At 36.0% G+C, this 18,082-nt stretch overlaps 1 protein-coding gene across 1 annotated transcript; it reads left to right on the forward strand.

Moving 5' to 3' along the window:
- The first annotated feature begins 2,883 nt into the window (after positions 1-2,883).
- Positions 2,884-17,161, forward strand: LOC113232188 (arginine-hydroxylase NDUFAF5, mitochondrial). The gene is made up of 6 exons (XM_026466830.1): positions 2,884-3,285; positions 5,339-5,490; positions 6,383-6,490; positions 7,655-7,800; positions 10,421-10,604; positions 16,417-17,161. Exons 1-6 carry the CDS (start codon positions 2,967-2,969, stop codon positions 16,618-16,620), a joined length of 1,113 nt encoding a protein of 370 aa, XP_026322615.1. The 5' UTR covers positions 2,884-2,966; the 3' UTR covers positions 16,621-17,161.
- Positions 17,162-18,082: the final 921 nt, after the last annotated feature.

The raw sequence follows: 18,082 nt of genomic DNA on the forward strand, positions 1-18,082 counted from the left end.
TCGTACTTGTAACACGACAGTTCCAGCCTCCACCTTTCAATTTTATCGTTTTTAATTTTGCTCGCATGGTTCTGATTAAAAATAAAGCTTACGGATTTCTGATCAGTGATGAGGAGAAAATGTCTGTGGATGAGGTAATGACGCCATTTTCTAATGCTTTCGACGATTGCACATGCTTCTTTTTCTACGGCAGCGTGTTTACGTTCGCTGTCTGACAAAGTTCTTGAGAAGAATGCAACTGGGCGACCCTTTTGAGATAATGTTGCAGCTACAGCGAAGTCAGAAGCGTCAGTCTCTACCGTCAAGGTTTCTTTGTCGTCAATAGCAACCAATGCTGCCTTCTCGATTTCTGATTTCAGAAGTTTAAAACTACGCTGGCCATTTTCGTTTAAAGGGAACTGGCTGTTGTTGATTAACGGTTGAATTTTCGCAGAAAAATTGTGGACCCATTTGGCGTAATGAGCAAATAGCCCAAGGGCTCTCTTGAGTTCAGCAGCGTTACGCGGTAACGGTAGTTTTATAAGCGGATCAAGGCGGTCCTTATCAGGCTCGATAACATTATTCTTGACCGTGTATCCTAGTAGGCTAATAGAATTTTTGCTGAAATTACACTTTTGTTCGTTTAATGTGAGCTTGTACTTTTTTGCAGCAGACATGAATTTCTTTAAATTCTCGTCGTGTTCTACCTTATTTTTACCGCAAACGGTAACGTCATCGAGATAAGAGAAGGTCCCATGTAACTGTTCTTTTTCGATAATATGTTCAAGAGAACGTTGGAAGGCGGCGACTCCGTTAGTGACACCAAAGGGAATACGTTTGAATTGCCACAGCTTACCACAGGCTTCAAATGCTGTGTATTTTTTTTCTCGGTCTAGGATAGGGATCTGATGGTAAGCGCTCTTTAAATCGATCTGGCTAAAATGATTGTATTTAGCCACTTTCGAGACTATCGACTCAATATTAGGTAATGGATATGCATCTAGATATGTAAACTTATTGATTGTTCTGGAGTAGTCGATGACCATTCTCTTTCGATGGGCTCCTCCACCAGCAACAAGTACCTGGGCGCGCCACGGAGATACACTCTGTTCGATAATTCCATCATTTGAAAGCTTCGATATTTCTGTTTGAATAAATTCTTCATCGTCATTGTTATGGCGCCTGGACTTGATAGCAATAGGAGTAATATCTGCAGACAAGTTAGTAAAAATAGAAGCTGGTGGTACGGAAGCTTCCATCACGCAAATATGCAAGGGCTGTCTAGATCCTCCGAATTGGAATTCGAGCTTTGAATGGTTCCTTAGTATGTCGTGACCAATAATGACGTCCGCGCATAGGTTGTCAATAACGAGAAAAGGACGTTGCTTGTAAATGTGATTGTTTATTTCTAGCGTAGCGAAACATACACCGTTGACTGTTGATGTGTGGCTTAGAGACGCCAGATTAATAGTATGCTTATACGGACGTTGCTGTAACTTCATCATCCGAGCTATGCTTCTATCAATAAAGCTCACTGAACTTCCTGTGTCAATTAACGCGTCGACACGGGTGTTATTAATAGTAATAGCTATTGTGGCTTTTTCTAGGCTTGACGGAGATGCCGCAGAGTATAAAGTGTTGACTGTTTCGTGAGAACATGGACACGGTGAGAACTCGACTGGAGCGACGGGGCTTGGGATGGCGTTACTTGTAGAAGGATTGCCACGGGAACGACAGACAGAAGCAAAGTGACCCTTCTTAGTACACATTTGACAGTAGGCGTGAAAGGCGGGGCACTTTATTCTTTGATGTACTTTACCACCGCAGAAGAAACAACGCTTTATTGATATCTGTGGCGGCGGGACTGCAGCGTTTTGTTGAAGCGGTATGAAGGGTGCTGGTAATTCTTGTGGAATTGGCACTGGCAAAGCATTCATAGTATTTTGGACACTCATACTCATAGTTACAGAGTCCTTTTCAGCAGTTTCGAGAGTGACAGCCTGATTATAAGCTTCGTCCAAAGACATAATTTGTTTTTCTAATAATCGTTCCCGAATTTTAGGTGACAGAATACCAGCTATAAAGGCGGTTCGTATAGCTTGGTCTCTGTGTTCTTCAATTGAGACTGCCTGGAAGTTACACTGTTGTGCAAGGATATGCAAAGCTCGGCTGTAGTCTGAAATACTTTCACTTTGCTTTTGTTTCCGTGTTCCGAGGACGTGGCGGGATAAGATTTCATGTTGAGGTTTAACGTACGTTTTATTCAAAATATTAATGGCGTCCCTGTAGCTTTGACAGTCTTTGATTTGAATGAATATACTGGTTGTCAAGTAGTTCGATAATAATTTTAATTTTATGGAATCCGTTACGTCACCAGAATCAGGGGCATGTTCAGTTAGGAAGTTTGTAAATGTACGCAGCCAATGCACCCACTTATCTCCAGCAGCGGGATCCGTGGGTTCAACATCAAACCTTTCGGGGCGTAAATATCTTGCTAGAGAATGTGATAAAGATTCTTTAGAGTCATTCTTCGAGTCCGTCATTATCACTAGTTAATTAAATTGATACATGGAAACGAAATACCAATAGAAACTTGGCTTTAATGAACTAGAAACGAGCACACGTACAATAGATAGATTTAAAAATATTTGTATGACAGATACACTTCAACGATCACAGACAACACATACTGATAATTTAGGAAGCACAAAGGAGATTATATGTCAGTATGTACGTACTACTAATTTCAAAAGCCCGTCGCCAACTCTCCATCCCCGCAAAGCCCGCAATGGTAGTAGTTTTAGTTTAAAAACTGTATCAATTAAAACAAGATAGAGTTTATGGTTCATATTTATGAACGTATTTCCGCCTGTCACTTCGGAAAAATCATAACATAACCTCAAAACGACGTAAAGTTATCAATTTTCGTGTGAAAATGTTCTTATCTGACTTCTTTTATTAGATTTTTAACTAAAATAAGTTAAAAAATGTCTCAAACAAAGATGTTTCAATACACACTGAGGTTTTGCTTCGTGAAAAGTCAACTGAATCTGTCGCAATTTTTCAATTGTTCTAGCAAAGTTGTAACCAGGTTTTCAAGTACAAATGCCAGTAAACAGAAAACAGCAAGTTCTGTATATCGTACTATGGACATTTTTGATCGAGATGCGAAGATAAAACAACGGGAAATATCTGCTCAACAACAGGATTATCATTTGTGTGAATACGTAAAAGAAGAGGTCGGTTGGCGCACAGCTGACAGGGTTTTCGATATTAAAAGGACTTTTAAAAATGCTGTTGAACTTGGTAAGCTTATTTTCATCGTGTTAGGTCAAAGTCAAAGATTATTTATTCCATAGGTAAAATAAATTTACACTTAAAAACATCACATTTAAACTACTGCTCGTTCACTACGCTGACCTCCCTGAGAAGAACGAGCAAGAAACTCTAGGGATTGCTTTTTTCAAATAAACTTAAATGCTATGGAATACACTTTGAATCAAATTTGTGTGGATTCTGGAGCCATGTCGTCTTTCCATACATCTTTATCTAACACGTAGTCTTAAATTTTGTAATATGATTTTTCGATCAAAATATTTTTAATGTAGTTTTTAAACTTAGGAAATGATAAACTTAATATATGCTCCGGAATCTTATTGTAAAAACGTACACAGTTCCCCATAAAAGAGTTGTTTACCTTGGTTAAACGAAATCGTGGTACCATGAGTTTGGACTTAGCTCTAAGGTTAATATTATGGATATCTTCTTTCTTATTGAAAATATGTACATTTTTACGAGCATATAAAATATTTGAGTAAATGTACTGTGATGCCACAGTCATGATACCAATCTCCTTAAACTTTTCTCTGAGAGAAACCCGAGATCCTAGACGGTACACAGAACGAATCGCTCGTTTTTGCAATACAAATATGGTTTGAATATCTGCCGCTTTACCCCACATGAGAATCCCGTAGGACATTATACTATGGAAGTAACTAAAGTAAACTAGTCTAGCAGTACTAACATCGGTAAGCTCACGTATTCTGCGGACTGCGTATGCAGCGGAGCTTAACCTGCTGGCCAGGGAAGATATATGTGGAAACCATTAAAGTTTACTATCGAAGGTCACTCCCAAAAAGACTGCTTTATTAACAAAGTCTAACTTTTCTCCGTTTATTTCTATGCTTGGACTAGTCGATTTTACGTTAGGTAATTCAAATTGAACACATTTTGTCTTCTTGGCATTAAGCAATAAATTGTTAGCATTAAACCAATAAACTACCTTAGAGAGGGTATCATTAATATGGTCATAGTTAATGTCATGTCTGTCTGTTTTAAAAATCAAGGATGTGTCATCAGCAAACAACACTATTTCGCTGTGGTCCTTAACAAAGAATGGCAGATCATTAATATAAATTAGAAATAAGAAAGGTCCAAGTATTGAGCCCTGCGGAACACCCATTTTTACCAGAGAACTCAAAGAAGTCACTCCATTTATGTCTACTTTCTGAATTCTACCATTGAGATATGACAAGACAAGTTTCGACGCCTTGCCATTACACTGTAATGTTCCAGCTTCCTAATAAGAGTAATATGATCAACGCAATCAAATGCTTTTGAGAGGTCACAGAAAGCACCAATAGCGTTCTGGGACCTTTCCCAAGCACCAAAGATGTGTTTTAGTAGCGCTACCCCCGCATTGCTAGTCGATCTACCACTAGTAAACTGTTCACTATGAAAAATATGATTCCTACCGAAATAGGACAGTAATTGAGTCAGCATAACCTTTTCGAACATTTTACTTACAGCTGGTAAAATTGAAATGGGCCTATAGTTGCTAGGATCAACTTTCCTTCCGCTTTTGAATAAGGGAATAACCTTGCTGTATTTCATTAATTCGGGAAAAACACCTTCGTTAACGCACCTATTGAAAGCTACAGCTAAATGTGGGGAAATTGGATCAATAATTGAGTCTATAACTTTAGTTGATATACCCCAGAAATCTTCAGTTTTTTTAACATGTATTGACTTAAAAGCGTTTATGATGTCTTGTGGATTAACATGACGGAAATTAAATAAACTGCCACAAACGTTAACATTTTCGTTTAGGAGATCAATAGTAAGAGAAGGGGAGGAATTTAAGGATTCTGTAGTGATCACAGCAATTTCCGAAAAGAACGATTCAAAAGCTTGGGCTACCTTGCCTTTAGATTTTATAAGTTTTCTGTCTAATTCTAAAACTATATATGTATATAGGGCCTAAGTACAAGCGTCTAATTTGATGGGCCTCTTAGCGGGTATAACTAATAACCACAGCATATCCTATCACATTAACAGGAAGTCATCTTTCCGATTTCAGGTGCAGCTCGTGGCTATGTATCTCGTCATTTTCAACCAGACAGCGTAGAAAAGGTAACCCTTTGTGATACGTCTCCGACTCATTTGGAGAAGGCCATAGTCGGAGAAGGAGTTCAGTTTGAGAAACGGATCATGGATGAGGAGCACATTGATGTACGTGAGTGTCACTTCTATTATACTGTTATTTAAGATAGAAATAAGCGAAGGAAATGAAATATATAAATTATGAAAAAAAGCTACATCAAAAGTTTGTTGAATCACATCTATTTGCCAAGTTCTATTGAAATTAGTTAATGGAAAGTGAATGGAATCCAATAATCTGGATTCATACCCTAATTTGCCACCCTTTAATTTTAATTTGAATGGAGCCATTACTGAGGTATCCCCGTTCCAACCAAAAAGAATCATCAAGATTGATTCACAAATGTCTGAGATTGCGTAACACACCAAGAATATACAAACGAATTGGATCCTCATTTGTTTTTAAAGTCGGTTAATAACAATTAAACTATGTAAACAAGCTTAAAAAGGTTATTTATTATTATAATAATGATAATATAATGTTGCATGTTTCGTGTGCGTTATTGCGACATTATAATATATTTTTAAACATAATCTGTTTTTCATTGCGCTTGCTCGCTTATGGCAGTAATGGATCTTGTAGAAGTTTAATTGCACTGTACTTCTCTATGTTAAGATAAGCTTTTGCTTATATTAAAAAATCTGAATTATTACATGTAAGCTCGAAATATAGAAAAAATTAAACATTAGCTAAATTAATTTTTTAAATTCAAATTCTGCAGCATTCTTAGTATTTTGTATCTTTACCTTTTACAACATTTTGCAATAGTTCAAGTTATCTATATTGGCATAGCTGGTGATCTGTTTATATAAAAAAACAAACAATTAACCCGCCATTTCTGTAATTGTTGTGTTGTGAAGCGAAAATTCCAAACCTCGAGACATTAGAGTATAGAATTATAGACTCTCGTTAGAAATTTCTTAGGCGCCCGCGCCGCATACACAATGTACTATTTTGTTTTAGTTTCCTGAAAACAGCATAGACTTATTTGTATCATCACTTGCTTTACATTGGGTGAATGACCTTCCTGGAGTATTTGACAACGTCTTGAAGTGCTTGAAGCCAGATGGGGTAAGATTTCATGTTTGATTAAACTCGATTCAAAATTAGTATAGAGTTACACTACTTCTCTTATTATATATACTATGACTAAAGTTAGAGGTTTAGCCGAAAATGATATTTGAATTTACCTCGCGAAATTTAGACACTTTCATCTTTGCATCGTATTAGCAATGGTTTGATTGGACCAATATTTACTTCCTTATTCCATCCCTTTCCCGCGCATACCTAACTCGCACGCAAGAGCGAGATGTCAACCAACTGGTGACACCTAGCGGACGTGCGCGGACGCGATAGTGATCCTACGCTTTGGTGAACTTGCAACATCAAGAATCGCTCCCTAGGCGAGGTTAAGAACCAAGATCAGTCAAACTCATCAGCAGGACGGCCACGTGGTTGGTTTCAAGAGGCATTGTACTCCCAGCTTACCTACTCGTATTTGTTTCAATCAACGATACTTATTTATTCAAATACAGTCCACAAATAGAAGGAAAGCATCATTCGCATTCCCCGCATGGTTGGCTGGTTTCGGGCTACCGGAACTCTAAAATTGCGCCACCAGTTAGGTCTGTCTTTTTTGAAGATGGGGCAAAGTGACGTTTCTAGGGTTGCTAGTTTCGTAAAATTTTAAATAATTATGTAGTTGTTGTCGATAGTTTTATCGATAGAAAAATTTTGCCAAAAATGACTGAATTGTGAATGTTTCGACGTACTGTCAAAATAAGAATAATTCTGACAGAGTTGGCCCACTAATATCGAGATCAATTTTTATTCACATACATTTTAACCAGAATAGCCGAATTTCATAATCTATATTGAATTAAAAACGTGAAAAATTACAAAATACGTCTCCTGTTTGTTCTTAAACATAGTTCTAAATACAGTGTATGTATGACAATATGAATTTACAAAATTTGACAAATCAACTTGTGCTCAATAATTGGATGAATAATGGTCGAGGATGAATCAAATTAAACAAGTTCGGCTATTTATTCCATAAGCGTGACCAATATTCAGTCGATAGAATATTTATCCACTTCTGTCACTAGTGTTGCTCGCAAGCGGGCAACACTAGCGTAATGAACTGTCATTTTACTCCGTCTTAAAAAAAGACAGACTATAGTATGTTTATTTCTTATGTAACATGTGAACAAGTTTTTTTATTATATTTTTAAGGTATTCCTGGCTTGCGTGTTCGGTTGCGATACCCTAAGCGAGCTCCGACAGGCGTTGCAACTCGCTGAGACAGAGCGCATCGGCGGAATGTTTTCACACATATCCCCATTTACAAGAATTAGGGATATTGGTGGATTACTTGGCGCGTGAGTTCTGTAAAACAACTCAACTTAAACAACTCTAACCCAATTCAAACTTAATCTCGAATTAAAGTCAGTTCAATTCCGAAATGTAGGCTTTTTCTCTATAAGTTGTATTTATCCAGCACAAGGGATACTAGTCCGTCATGTACAGTCGCTGCCGTAAGATACCTGACCCCATATGTGACCTTTTGGTTCTGAGAGCGTTCTTACGCATTCGACAGAAAAGTCTAAAGTAATTCCAGCTTTTTGGTTGAAACTGGTATTTACTATGATGATGGTGCTACTTTTTGAGCGGCTACACTGTATCAACCAATTATTTGATTATTGGTAACGAAAGCTTATCGCACCCCTCGTGGGAAAGTGAAGTAACGTCAAAAATGTTTATTACTCCATTGGATACAGAAAAATATAACCCACATCCTCTCCAATTCTTGTAAATCTGTCGACAATATTAGTAGACGAACAAGTCGTGCATCTGGTGGTAAGCTATATACCCCTGCCCATAACAGTTGCAGTGCCACTCAGAGCTTTAAATCGCGTGAAACATACAGAGAGCGGGTGCATGCACCCGTGCTCGGTGTGTTGTCGTCCATACAAATACACGAAATAAAGGACTATTCACATTAGACCGTGCCGGGCGCGACCCGAGACACGTACGAGAGTCGGATTGGAAATGCTGTGTACATTTTATATGAAGTGATTCATATTACAACTCGTTGTAATGTGAACACTCTCCAGTGCGTCGTACGCGCCCCGTCCGTGTGTGCGACTTTAAAGAGAGTGACTACGTTCTTTTTTAAAAAGTGGATGATGAAAAATTAATTGAGTGCATAAGAAATTACCTAGCGCTTTATAACATGACATAATACTACGTTCCTATTCGAGCGTAAACCGCGTCCCACTGATTGACTCAGTCTAATTTAAGATCGTGCGGCACGTACGAGGTAAAGATAAAAAGATAAAGAGAAATTTATTTCAATATAACGTAATCTTTACAATATAAGTAAAACAAATGTAAATAAAGGTAAATAAAGCTATTATAAGCTATTATAGTATTCAAATAAGAATTAAGAAGGGAATCTAAATGATACATTATTCATAGTAAAGCTATATATTTTAATATTAGCATGTAATGTATATTTGCGGTGCCTAAAGTAAGTAAATGTACACCTGTGTTTTAAAAATAGATTTTCTATATTTAATAATAAAATAATTAGTAGTCATAAATTAATGGTTACCTATATAATAATTATTATGAAATAACTTCCAGCAAGTCCTCTGTTTCATTGTAAGTTTTACTCTTAAGCACACCCCGGACACTCCATACAACTGTCGAAAGTTAGTTACCTACTACTAGCAAGGCGCTATGTACACACGCGCAAATGTGTGCGCGAAGTGGCAGGGTTACCCATTACTTGCTCGTACTATTACGTGGTCTGAGCAGTAACATAGCGAAAATTCTAACGCGAAGCTGTTATCTATAATTCTATTAATAGAATGCTAATAATTACACATGTTCATTAGGTATTTAAATCGATTTAATATTATAGTTTTCATTAATTCACTAACTAGAATAATATTGAAGATTTGTTTAAAAAATATATTAAAAGCACTTAAAATGTAATATTTTGGACAGGTACTTTTAAATAAGGTCACCAAGGTATTTGAAATTGCGTGTACAAGTTTATCATTACCTAATAATTAGGTATATTCACTACGTAATATTAATCGGCAATACAAATTGAAAATTCGAGAACCCTTGTCTACTAGCTCACGAAGTTATGGCGTCTCAATATATTGATGTAATAAATCTGTATTATATATTACTCTGTACTAAATAAAGAAGAAAACAATAAGGGAATGAATGTCAGACAAGTTTTTTACTTTTTTTTTCATCTATCGGAAAACGAAAGAATCTCCTCTCTTTATCCCGTTCAGATTATGATAGACAGCCGTATACAGCACAATTCACAACCATTATAAATAGTAACATAAAATGATGTTATTTAATAAAGTACAACTTTCGAAATGAATAAATCAAAACTATATTCAAATGTCAAAGCCATCTTGGCGCTAAAACGTCTCGCCGACAGCCTTATTGCCGTTCAGTCAATGTGACCGTCAATGTGAGGAGTGTGATGCGGTATCTAAAGCTAGTGAGGGGCGGAGAGTGACCGTTCTTGTTACTTTTTTGTTCTCTGTCTTAAGCCACAATTTGAGGTTCAAGGTACCTCAAGTTCGAGGAACAAGGTTTGAATGCACGGCTCGCGCCCGGCACGGTCTAATGTGAATATGAATATGCAGCACGTCTGAGGCTCGGATGACTCGGACACGGAATCCTTTAGACCCGCTGCACTCCCGATCTGACATGCGCCCGACCCGTACCCGCTCCCTGTCTATTTCACGCTTTAGGGGCACTGCCACTGTTCCCACCACCTTGAGACGTAATTTAACTAGTCCACTATGCTTGTAATTTAACCAGCACCCTTACCCTTCCAAAACGGAACGCATTACTGCTTGGCGGCAGAAATAGATAAGGTTGCAGTGCTTCCTTGGACGACCTCTTTCACAAGGAGTTTTACTGCGACTTTGTTGTTTTAATGATATTGCGTTGTTATTTTAGTGCGGGCTTCTCCCTTCAAACGGTAGACGTGGACAGCATAACAGTATGGTACCCTGACGCTTGGGCAGTAATGCGAGACGTACGAGCACTGGGAGAAAACAATGCAGCAAGAAATCGTCCATTGCGGCTTAACAAGGACGTGCAATTTGCTGCAGCAGCTATATACGACGAAATGTTCGGAAAGGTAAGTTAGTTCTGATTAATTTTTATTATTATTATTTATTTATTTATTCAGATAATTTATAGTCTGTGTTTTTTGAAGACGGAGTAAAATGACATTTGTAGGTTTGCCAGATTTCATAATTTAAAAAAAAAATAGTCATGTGGTTGTTGTCGATAGTTTTGTCGATAGATTGTGAAAGAAAATACAATTTTGTCAACGATGACTGAACTGTGAATGTTACGGTGATTACTAATTGCGCTATGGCCTTCTTTATTCTTATTTTGACAGTTGGCCTACTAGTAACGAGAATTTTTATTTATGTACATTTTTAACAAGAATAGCCGGATTTGATTATTTACATATCGCACTGCTATTAAAATAGTGTTGTAACTAAAAATATGTGAAATTCAAGATTATACCGTTTCTGAATATAAAATTTGATTCTCTACGCGCCAATAAAACCGTCGTTAGAATATTGTAAGAAACATCTAAAAGATGGCGCTGTGTGTCACTGTTGATGGTTTGCTGACTATTGCAACACCCCCTCCAACAATGCATTATCTTCAATTACGATCGGAGTTCGATAAGGTGAGGACGTGTCGTAGTGTTTTTTATACCGCACTATTTCGAATTACAGAGGTATTGGTAACTAAGGTATGTAAAACTTACATGATTAATTCGTGCTACTACAATATAGATGATTTGAAACAAAACACAAAATTTTGGTATTGCTATTTGCTACACTATTATTGATTTACGCAAATTCAAATAAAAAAAGTTGTAAAGAAGATCGTGTAAAGGAGAACTTACCATTTGCTTCTGCGTCTACTGTCAATCGCATTTTTAATAAAGATTTTAATATTTCGTTCCATACTGCAAAAAAAGATCAATGCGATCTTTGTGAGAGTTATAAAAATGCTGACGAAGAAGGAAAACAAAAGATTATTTAACTTTTTGAGAATCATTTAAAAGAAAATGAACTATCTAGAGAAGAAAAATGAAAAGACAAAGCTAGAGTTGACGACACAATTGTCGCTGTTTACGATTTGCAGGCTGTGATGCCTATACCAATGGGTCAAATTTCAGTATTTTTTACAAAAGTACAAGTAATTGTTTTAACTTGACAGTAAGTGACTTACATGTTAAAAACGTTGATTGCTTCTTTTGGGATGAGACGGAAGGGAAACGGCGCAATTGAAATTGGAAGTTGCATAATATATTACATACATAAAGAGACAGAAGTTTATCCGGATAAAGAACTTAACTTTATATTTTATACCGATAACTGTTGTGGCCAACAGAAAAATAAGTATGTCCTTGCAGCATACGCTTACACAGTACAAACACTGAATGTCAAAAGTATATCGCACAAGTTTCTAATTCGTGGTCACTCTCAGAATGAGGGGGACAACGTACATAGCGTTATTGAGAAGCGAATTAAGCGCTTTCTTAAAGCTAGCCCAATCTATGTACCACAGCAATGTGTCACCTTAATCCAGACCGCTAAAAGGATCGCAGGATCTCCTTATACGGTTAATGAGATGACTCACGACAAATTTATGATTTGAAGTCACTCCAAGAAGAATGGGGCAGTAATTTTAATTTAAATGATGACGAGACCAAGTAAAATGGCATGACATTAAGGTACTTCGTGTTGAAAAGAAAAATCCATTTTGTTTCCTTTACAAGAACTCCTACGAAGACGAATATTTTCAAAAAGTTTGCGTACGCAATACTAGAAGAACTAGAGATCAAACTTTATTTCCAATTGGTTTAACTCAAGCTTACTTAGAAAAGATACCTTTATCTCATAATAAAAAAAGAGATATCAAAGAACTTCTGGATAAAAATATAATTCCAACGAGCTATTACGAAACCTACTTTAAAAAATTAAATTTGACTGATTAATTTTAATAAAATAATGTAAATTTTGAGGGTAATTGTGTAATGTCATTTACTAATAAAGATTTCTCTGTGATTTTAGACTGCTTAATATAAACTAGTTTTAGCGAACTTATAGTGTACAATTTGCAGTGATAATTTTTTGATTAAACTGTTTTTTTCCTAGATGGTAACCGTAAATTACAGTTAATAAATATTTAAGTATAAGAAGAAATGTTATTTTGTATTTTATGAGACTAATTTTAGAAGGTTTATTTTGTTATAAATTCTCCTAATTATAATAATTTGTGCATAATTATTTCAAAAATCTGTTTTTATTTTTAATAAATATTTGTTCTTTCACGTTTGGTTTAATTTTTTAGATAAAATTAAATATATAAAAATAAATTGAGATTGCAGTCTAAAATTACAGAACATAACATTTTTAAGAGAGTAAATCGGCTTAAATTGCAATAACCCAAATTTTTTAGATAATACCTGCTTAACTCAAAATGAAACATTTTTTGTATGCTATATTCCCAACAAAACAGTCCTTACTCAAAAAATTAAAATTACTTTTTCCCTGTTAATTTTAAATAAATTTGGTAAGTAGGAAATTGTTTTCGTGTCAGTAACAACTTTATACTATACAATTAATTTTAATAATCTATCACTGGCAACCTAGCCTAAAATCCTCTAGCTCGAGGTTTTTCGAAGATTCTGAAGAAAGACATTTTTTGAGTTACAACACTATTGTAATAGCTGTGCGGTATATTGGATTAAAATGAAAAGCTTTAAAACACGTCTCCTCTTTGTATATTTCATAAACATATATATATTACTATTATACTTGTTATTATACTTTTTTAATTGTGTATTATATTTGTTCTCAGTAATTGGATGAAAATGGGTCGAGGATGATTCAAATGAAACAAGTTCGGCTATTTATTTATTTTTTATTTAATATTCCGTCGATAGTCGATAGAATAGTTATCGACTGCAATCACTAGCTGCTCGAAAACGGGCAACACTTGCGCAGTGAACTGTTATTTTACTCCGTCTTCAAAAAAGGCATACTATTATCTAAATGTAGGGACCCTGTAAGTGTGCGAGTTATGTATATGTCAGCAGTTTTGAGTATGAGCGAGATGCATGAATGCGATCGTGCGACAGTTACTGCGAGCCGCCGGTCCGGTGTGACTGTCTATCGTTTTGGGACTAAAAGTAATAAAAGTATATAGGAAATGAAACTATATTTCCGGATTTAAATCGCGTATATTTGTTTTTTCAAACAAACCGACGTTTCGGGCCCTTTACAGGTCTCATGGTCACGGTTGACTGAGGTGGTACAGTCTTCAACCAGTTATGTCTAATATTGATGCAAACCACCCTATTTTTTTTTCACTATAGTTACAATAGTTATTAATTAAATACCTTATTTTTAATTTTACAAAGAAACATTCCAATTTACGCTACGTTAAGTTTTACAAATTATTTGATTGAATGAATTTTTATTAAGTTCAATTTATTATTAATTAATAATAGAAATTAGAATAAACTAAAACATATTAATTAGTACTGCAGTCTTATGTCGGTTTGGGATTTTTCATTAGAGGAAATACTGGATCCCAAACTGGTGGTACGGAGAAACCATCTTCCCTGTTGAAATTAGGATGTTTTTTAATTTCAATGGCCTCTCGCAGCATCCTGGGTAACACTGACTCAAAACTGACCATGGTGTCATCATCAGTTAACCGTAGATCTTTGATTCCACTGATGAAATGGTATGAATCCTTTTCATAATCCTAATTAAAAAACATCCTAATTTCAACAGGGAAGATGGTTTCTCCGTACCACCAGTTTGGGATCCAGTATTTCCTCTAATGAAAAATCCCAAACAGACATAAGACTGCAGTATACTAATTAATATGTTTTAGTTTATTCTAATTTCTATTATTTGAATTAATAAAAATTAAACTTAATAAAAATTCATTCAATAAAATAATTTGTAAAACTTAATGTAGCGTAAATTGGAATGTTTCTTTGTAAAATTAAAATTAAGGTATTTAATTAATAACTAGTGTAACTATAGTGAAAAAATAGGGTGGTTTGCATTAATATTAGACATAACTGGTTGAAGACTGTACCTCCTCAGTCAACCGTGACCATGGGGCCTGTAAAGGGCCCGAAACGTCGGTTTGTTTGAAAAAAAAACAAATATACGCGATTTGAATCCGGAAAAATAATTTCATTTCCTATGTGTAACAATCGCGAAAACCTAAGAACTCAATAAAAATATATATTAGTGACATTAGTGACTTTCAGTAACTCCCAATGCAGAAATTAAAAAAAAATGGTTACAGTTTTTGTTATAAAAAAATAATACGTTGGAATGTCGGGGTCACCACTGTAGGGTAACTACGCTATTGGTAAGGAATGCGTTCTGTACTTTCGTTTATTATCCTAACGTAAGTTGAGTCTGCATTGGGAGTTACTGAAATCCACTAATTTCACTGATATATATTTACCACTTACATACTTATAATTAGTGGTTAGGTACATACGTATAAGCCAGTTAAAGCGGTGGTAGCTTTTTGCCTTTTAAGCAGAGGCCGTGAGCTTCTCGATGAAGTAAAACATTGTGAGGAACCTACAAATGGAAAAAGGTTCACAACCATAGGGAAAAGTGTGAAGTCCCCAACCCGCATTAGACCTGCGTGGCGGACTATAGCCTAAACCCTCGCCTGAGAGGAGTGCTGAAGTGAAACCCGTGCCCAGCAGTGGGACGTAAAAATGGGTTGATGATGATAAAAACATTTACCAAAATATTTGTTGTAAATCGAGTTTTGTTCACAAATGATATTATTTCAAAAATGCTTCTTTTTGACCTAATTTCATCATTTAGACTTACCTAAAAAAGAAAATTTTGTAAATATAATATAGAGTTAAACGTGATGTTTGTTTCGTAATTAAAAATTTGCTTCATATGAAATACATCAACAAAATCACCTAAGAAATTATTTTTTTTGAAAAAATCATTGTTCTCTTGGGATAATACCGTCGAATGTGGGTATACTAACGTATACTAACGATTTGCTATCGACCTACGCAAGGCGTTTCCGGGTCCATTTGGAAAAAAATATGTATGCGAATATATTTACGTATACTTACGATATACTAACGATCGCCGCAGAAAGAATCCGTTTTGAGGTGGCAGTGTGAAGTTGACCACCCCAAAAAGTATTAAAAAAATCATTGTTCCCGGGCATATTTACGTCGAGAGTGGGAATACTAACGTATACTAACGACCTGTATTGTATAGGTCGTTTCTGGGTCCCGTTTAGGGGGTGGTCAACTTCACAGGAAGTGTGAAGAAAAACATTGTAAGCCACACGGGTGGAACAAGCGTTCGGGCCAATAAAGCCCTTGCCCTTCTATTTACAGCCTTTGTTCTATTAGACTATAATGTTTTGTGTGTATGATTTCATTTTATTGTTCTGTATATTCATAGTGTACAATTTTATAGTGTACATACTTATTGACAACGATAAGCACGACTCTGAATTCCACACTTCAGCCCATTGGCGCAGTGTTTTTTTTGTGTCGGTTTTCTATATGCTTCGGCGAGTGTCATGAGCTCCATTAGCTTATTCTGCTCGCCACCCTTTTACCATCGGACAGTCAGACGTACGGCGGGATATCATATCGGTGGATATTCCCTCCAGGCGAACAGGCCAGGAATGGAATTCCCTGCCTGTGACTGTATTTCCGAGCACACACAACTAGAGTATCTTTAAGACGCAACTGAATAGGCATCTTCTGGGCGAGCTCGTTCCATCCACTTCAAGTCCATTTACTTTATACGCCGCAAGCTGGATCGCATTGCTTCAAAATGTAACATCTTCATACATCAATGTGTATCACGAAGAAATAAATTTATTTGATTTTGTAGGAAATGCCCGACCGCGGCGCCCGCGGTGTTCCAGCAACATACCAAATTATTAACTTCCTCGGCTGGAAGCCAGATCCTTCGCAGCAAAAACCTATGGAGAGAGGCACTGGAGAGATTCACCTCAAAGATTTGCATCGAATTGATGAAATCATACGTGAAAAGAAACGGCAGACTGAAGAAACGGGAAAGGAAGAAAAGAAATGATTAGTTAATATTTTACTGTTGGAACGATTTGATTGGTCGGTTTTGATTTTAGTATTGCCTTTTACGTGATATTCGTCGGTTTGAATATCGAACGCATTACAGGTGATAAAGCCTGTGACTGGCTAGTTATTTTTGCATGCCTATTACTATTTTGAAAAGTTGGTCCAATTCAAAATATTGTATATGGGGCGCGCCCTCACATGGCAACATTGGGATGGTCTATGATTCCCTCAACTTTGAGCGGCATGATTCCCTCAACTTTGAGCGGCATGATTCCCTCAACTTTGAGCGGCATGATTCCCTCAACTTTGGGCGGCATGATTCTCTACTTTGGGCGGCATGATTTCCTCAACTTTGGGCGGCATACCCTACTCACTATATTTTAAACCATCCTGATGAATACGATGCTTTTGAAATAGACCGCTATTCTAGAAACCCATAAGTCCTCAAAGAGATGACTAGTTAACGTTGTTTAAGTTGCAAACAAATAATATTACTAGATACTTATACTTGATTTTATTTAATAAAACTTGTTATTGTTACTGTATTGTTTTTTGTTTTATTTAAGTATAATTTACAATTGATTTCATACTTTGCTTTATTAATGAAAGTTACACTCAAACTTATTTAGTTTCGGTTTTATTGTGTAAACAAAATCAAAAAAGTTATTTGCCAATATCTCGAAAGATACGGGGATTGAGGCAGTTAATTTAGCTATACTAAAGAATAACGTGGACATTCTCTTCTAAAAATCCCGGGACTTCTCGTAACTGATTATATTTGCGTATTATTTGTTGAAATTTGAGCACATTGGCGACAATAATCATTTCCTATTAAGAATTTGCTGCAAATAATAGTCTCAAAAAATAACAATAAATAATAAATCAGTATTGTATTAATTTTGTAAAAATAAAACGGTAAAGTCAAAAATATGTCGCACTGCTATTACAATAGTGTTGTAACTCAAAATACGTGAAATTCATGATTATACCATTTCTGAATGTAAAGTTTGATCCTCAACACGTCAATAAAACCGTCGTTAGAATATTGTAAGAAACAATTAAAATATATCTACTTAACTCCAAATGAGACAAACCTTATGTGCGCTAGTTCTGGACAAAACAGCCCGTACTCATTACTCAGTTCTCTACTTTTTCTTGCGGTAACTTCATACCTTATCCACTTACGAAAAAAATATAAATAATAATAGATCGGCCTTTTTAAACTGATCACTTATATGTAACGAAATTAACAAAAAATTGTCACATGCGCGCTTTCAACTAACGACGGCAGTTATCGTACATGTACAACTAAGCGCCCAGTTACCACGCCTTCATGTGCGTTAATGGCGAATCCGAATTCTATTTACTAGGCAACAACATTTAAATTCCTCTGAATAATATAACAAATACAAGCCATGCTCGCGCGCGTGCCCGGGACGGTCATTTAAGTTAAAACGTAA

Source organism: Hyposmocoma kahamanoa, unplaced genomic scaffold (assembly GCF_003589595.1).
Source record: "Hyposmocoma kahamanoa isolate Upper Pololo Valley unplaced genomic scaffold, ASM358959v1 67, whole genome shotgun sequence".
Lineage (NCBI taxonomy): Eukaryota > Metazoa > Arthropoda > Insecta > Lepidoptera > Cosmopterigidae > Hyposmocoma > Hyposmocoma kahamanoa.

Coding starts and splice junctions, on each gene's coding strand:
- LOC113232188 (XM_026466830.1), top strand. CDS start 2,967: ATGTCTCAAACAAAGATGTTTCAATACACACTGAGGTTTTGCTTCGTG. Junction 3,286..5,338: donor TAAAAATGCTGTTGAACTTG/GTAAGCTTATTT, acceptor TTCCGATTTCAG/GTGCAGCTCGTGGCTATGTA. Junction 5,491..6,382: donor TGGATGAGGAGCACATTGAT/GTACGTGAGTGT, acceptor ATTTTGTTTTAG/TTTCCTGAAAACAGCATAGA.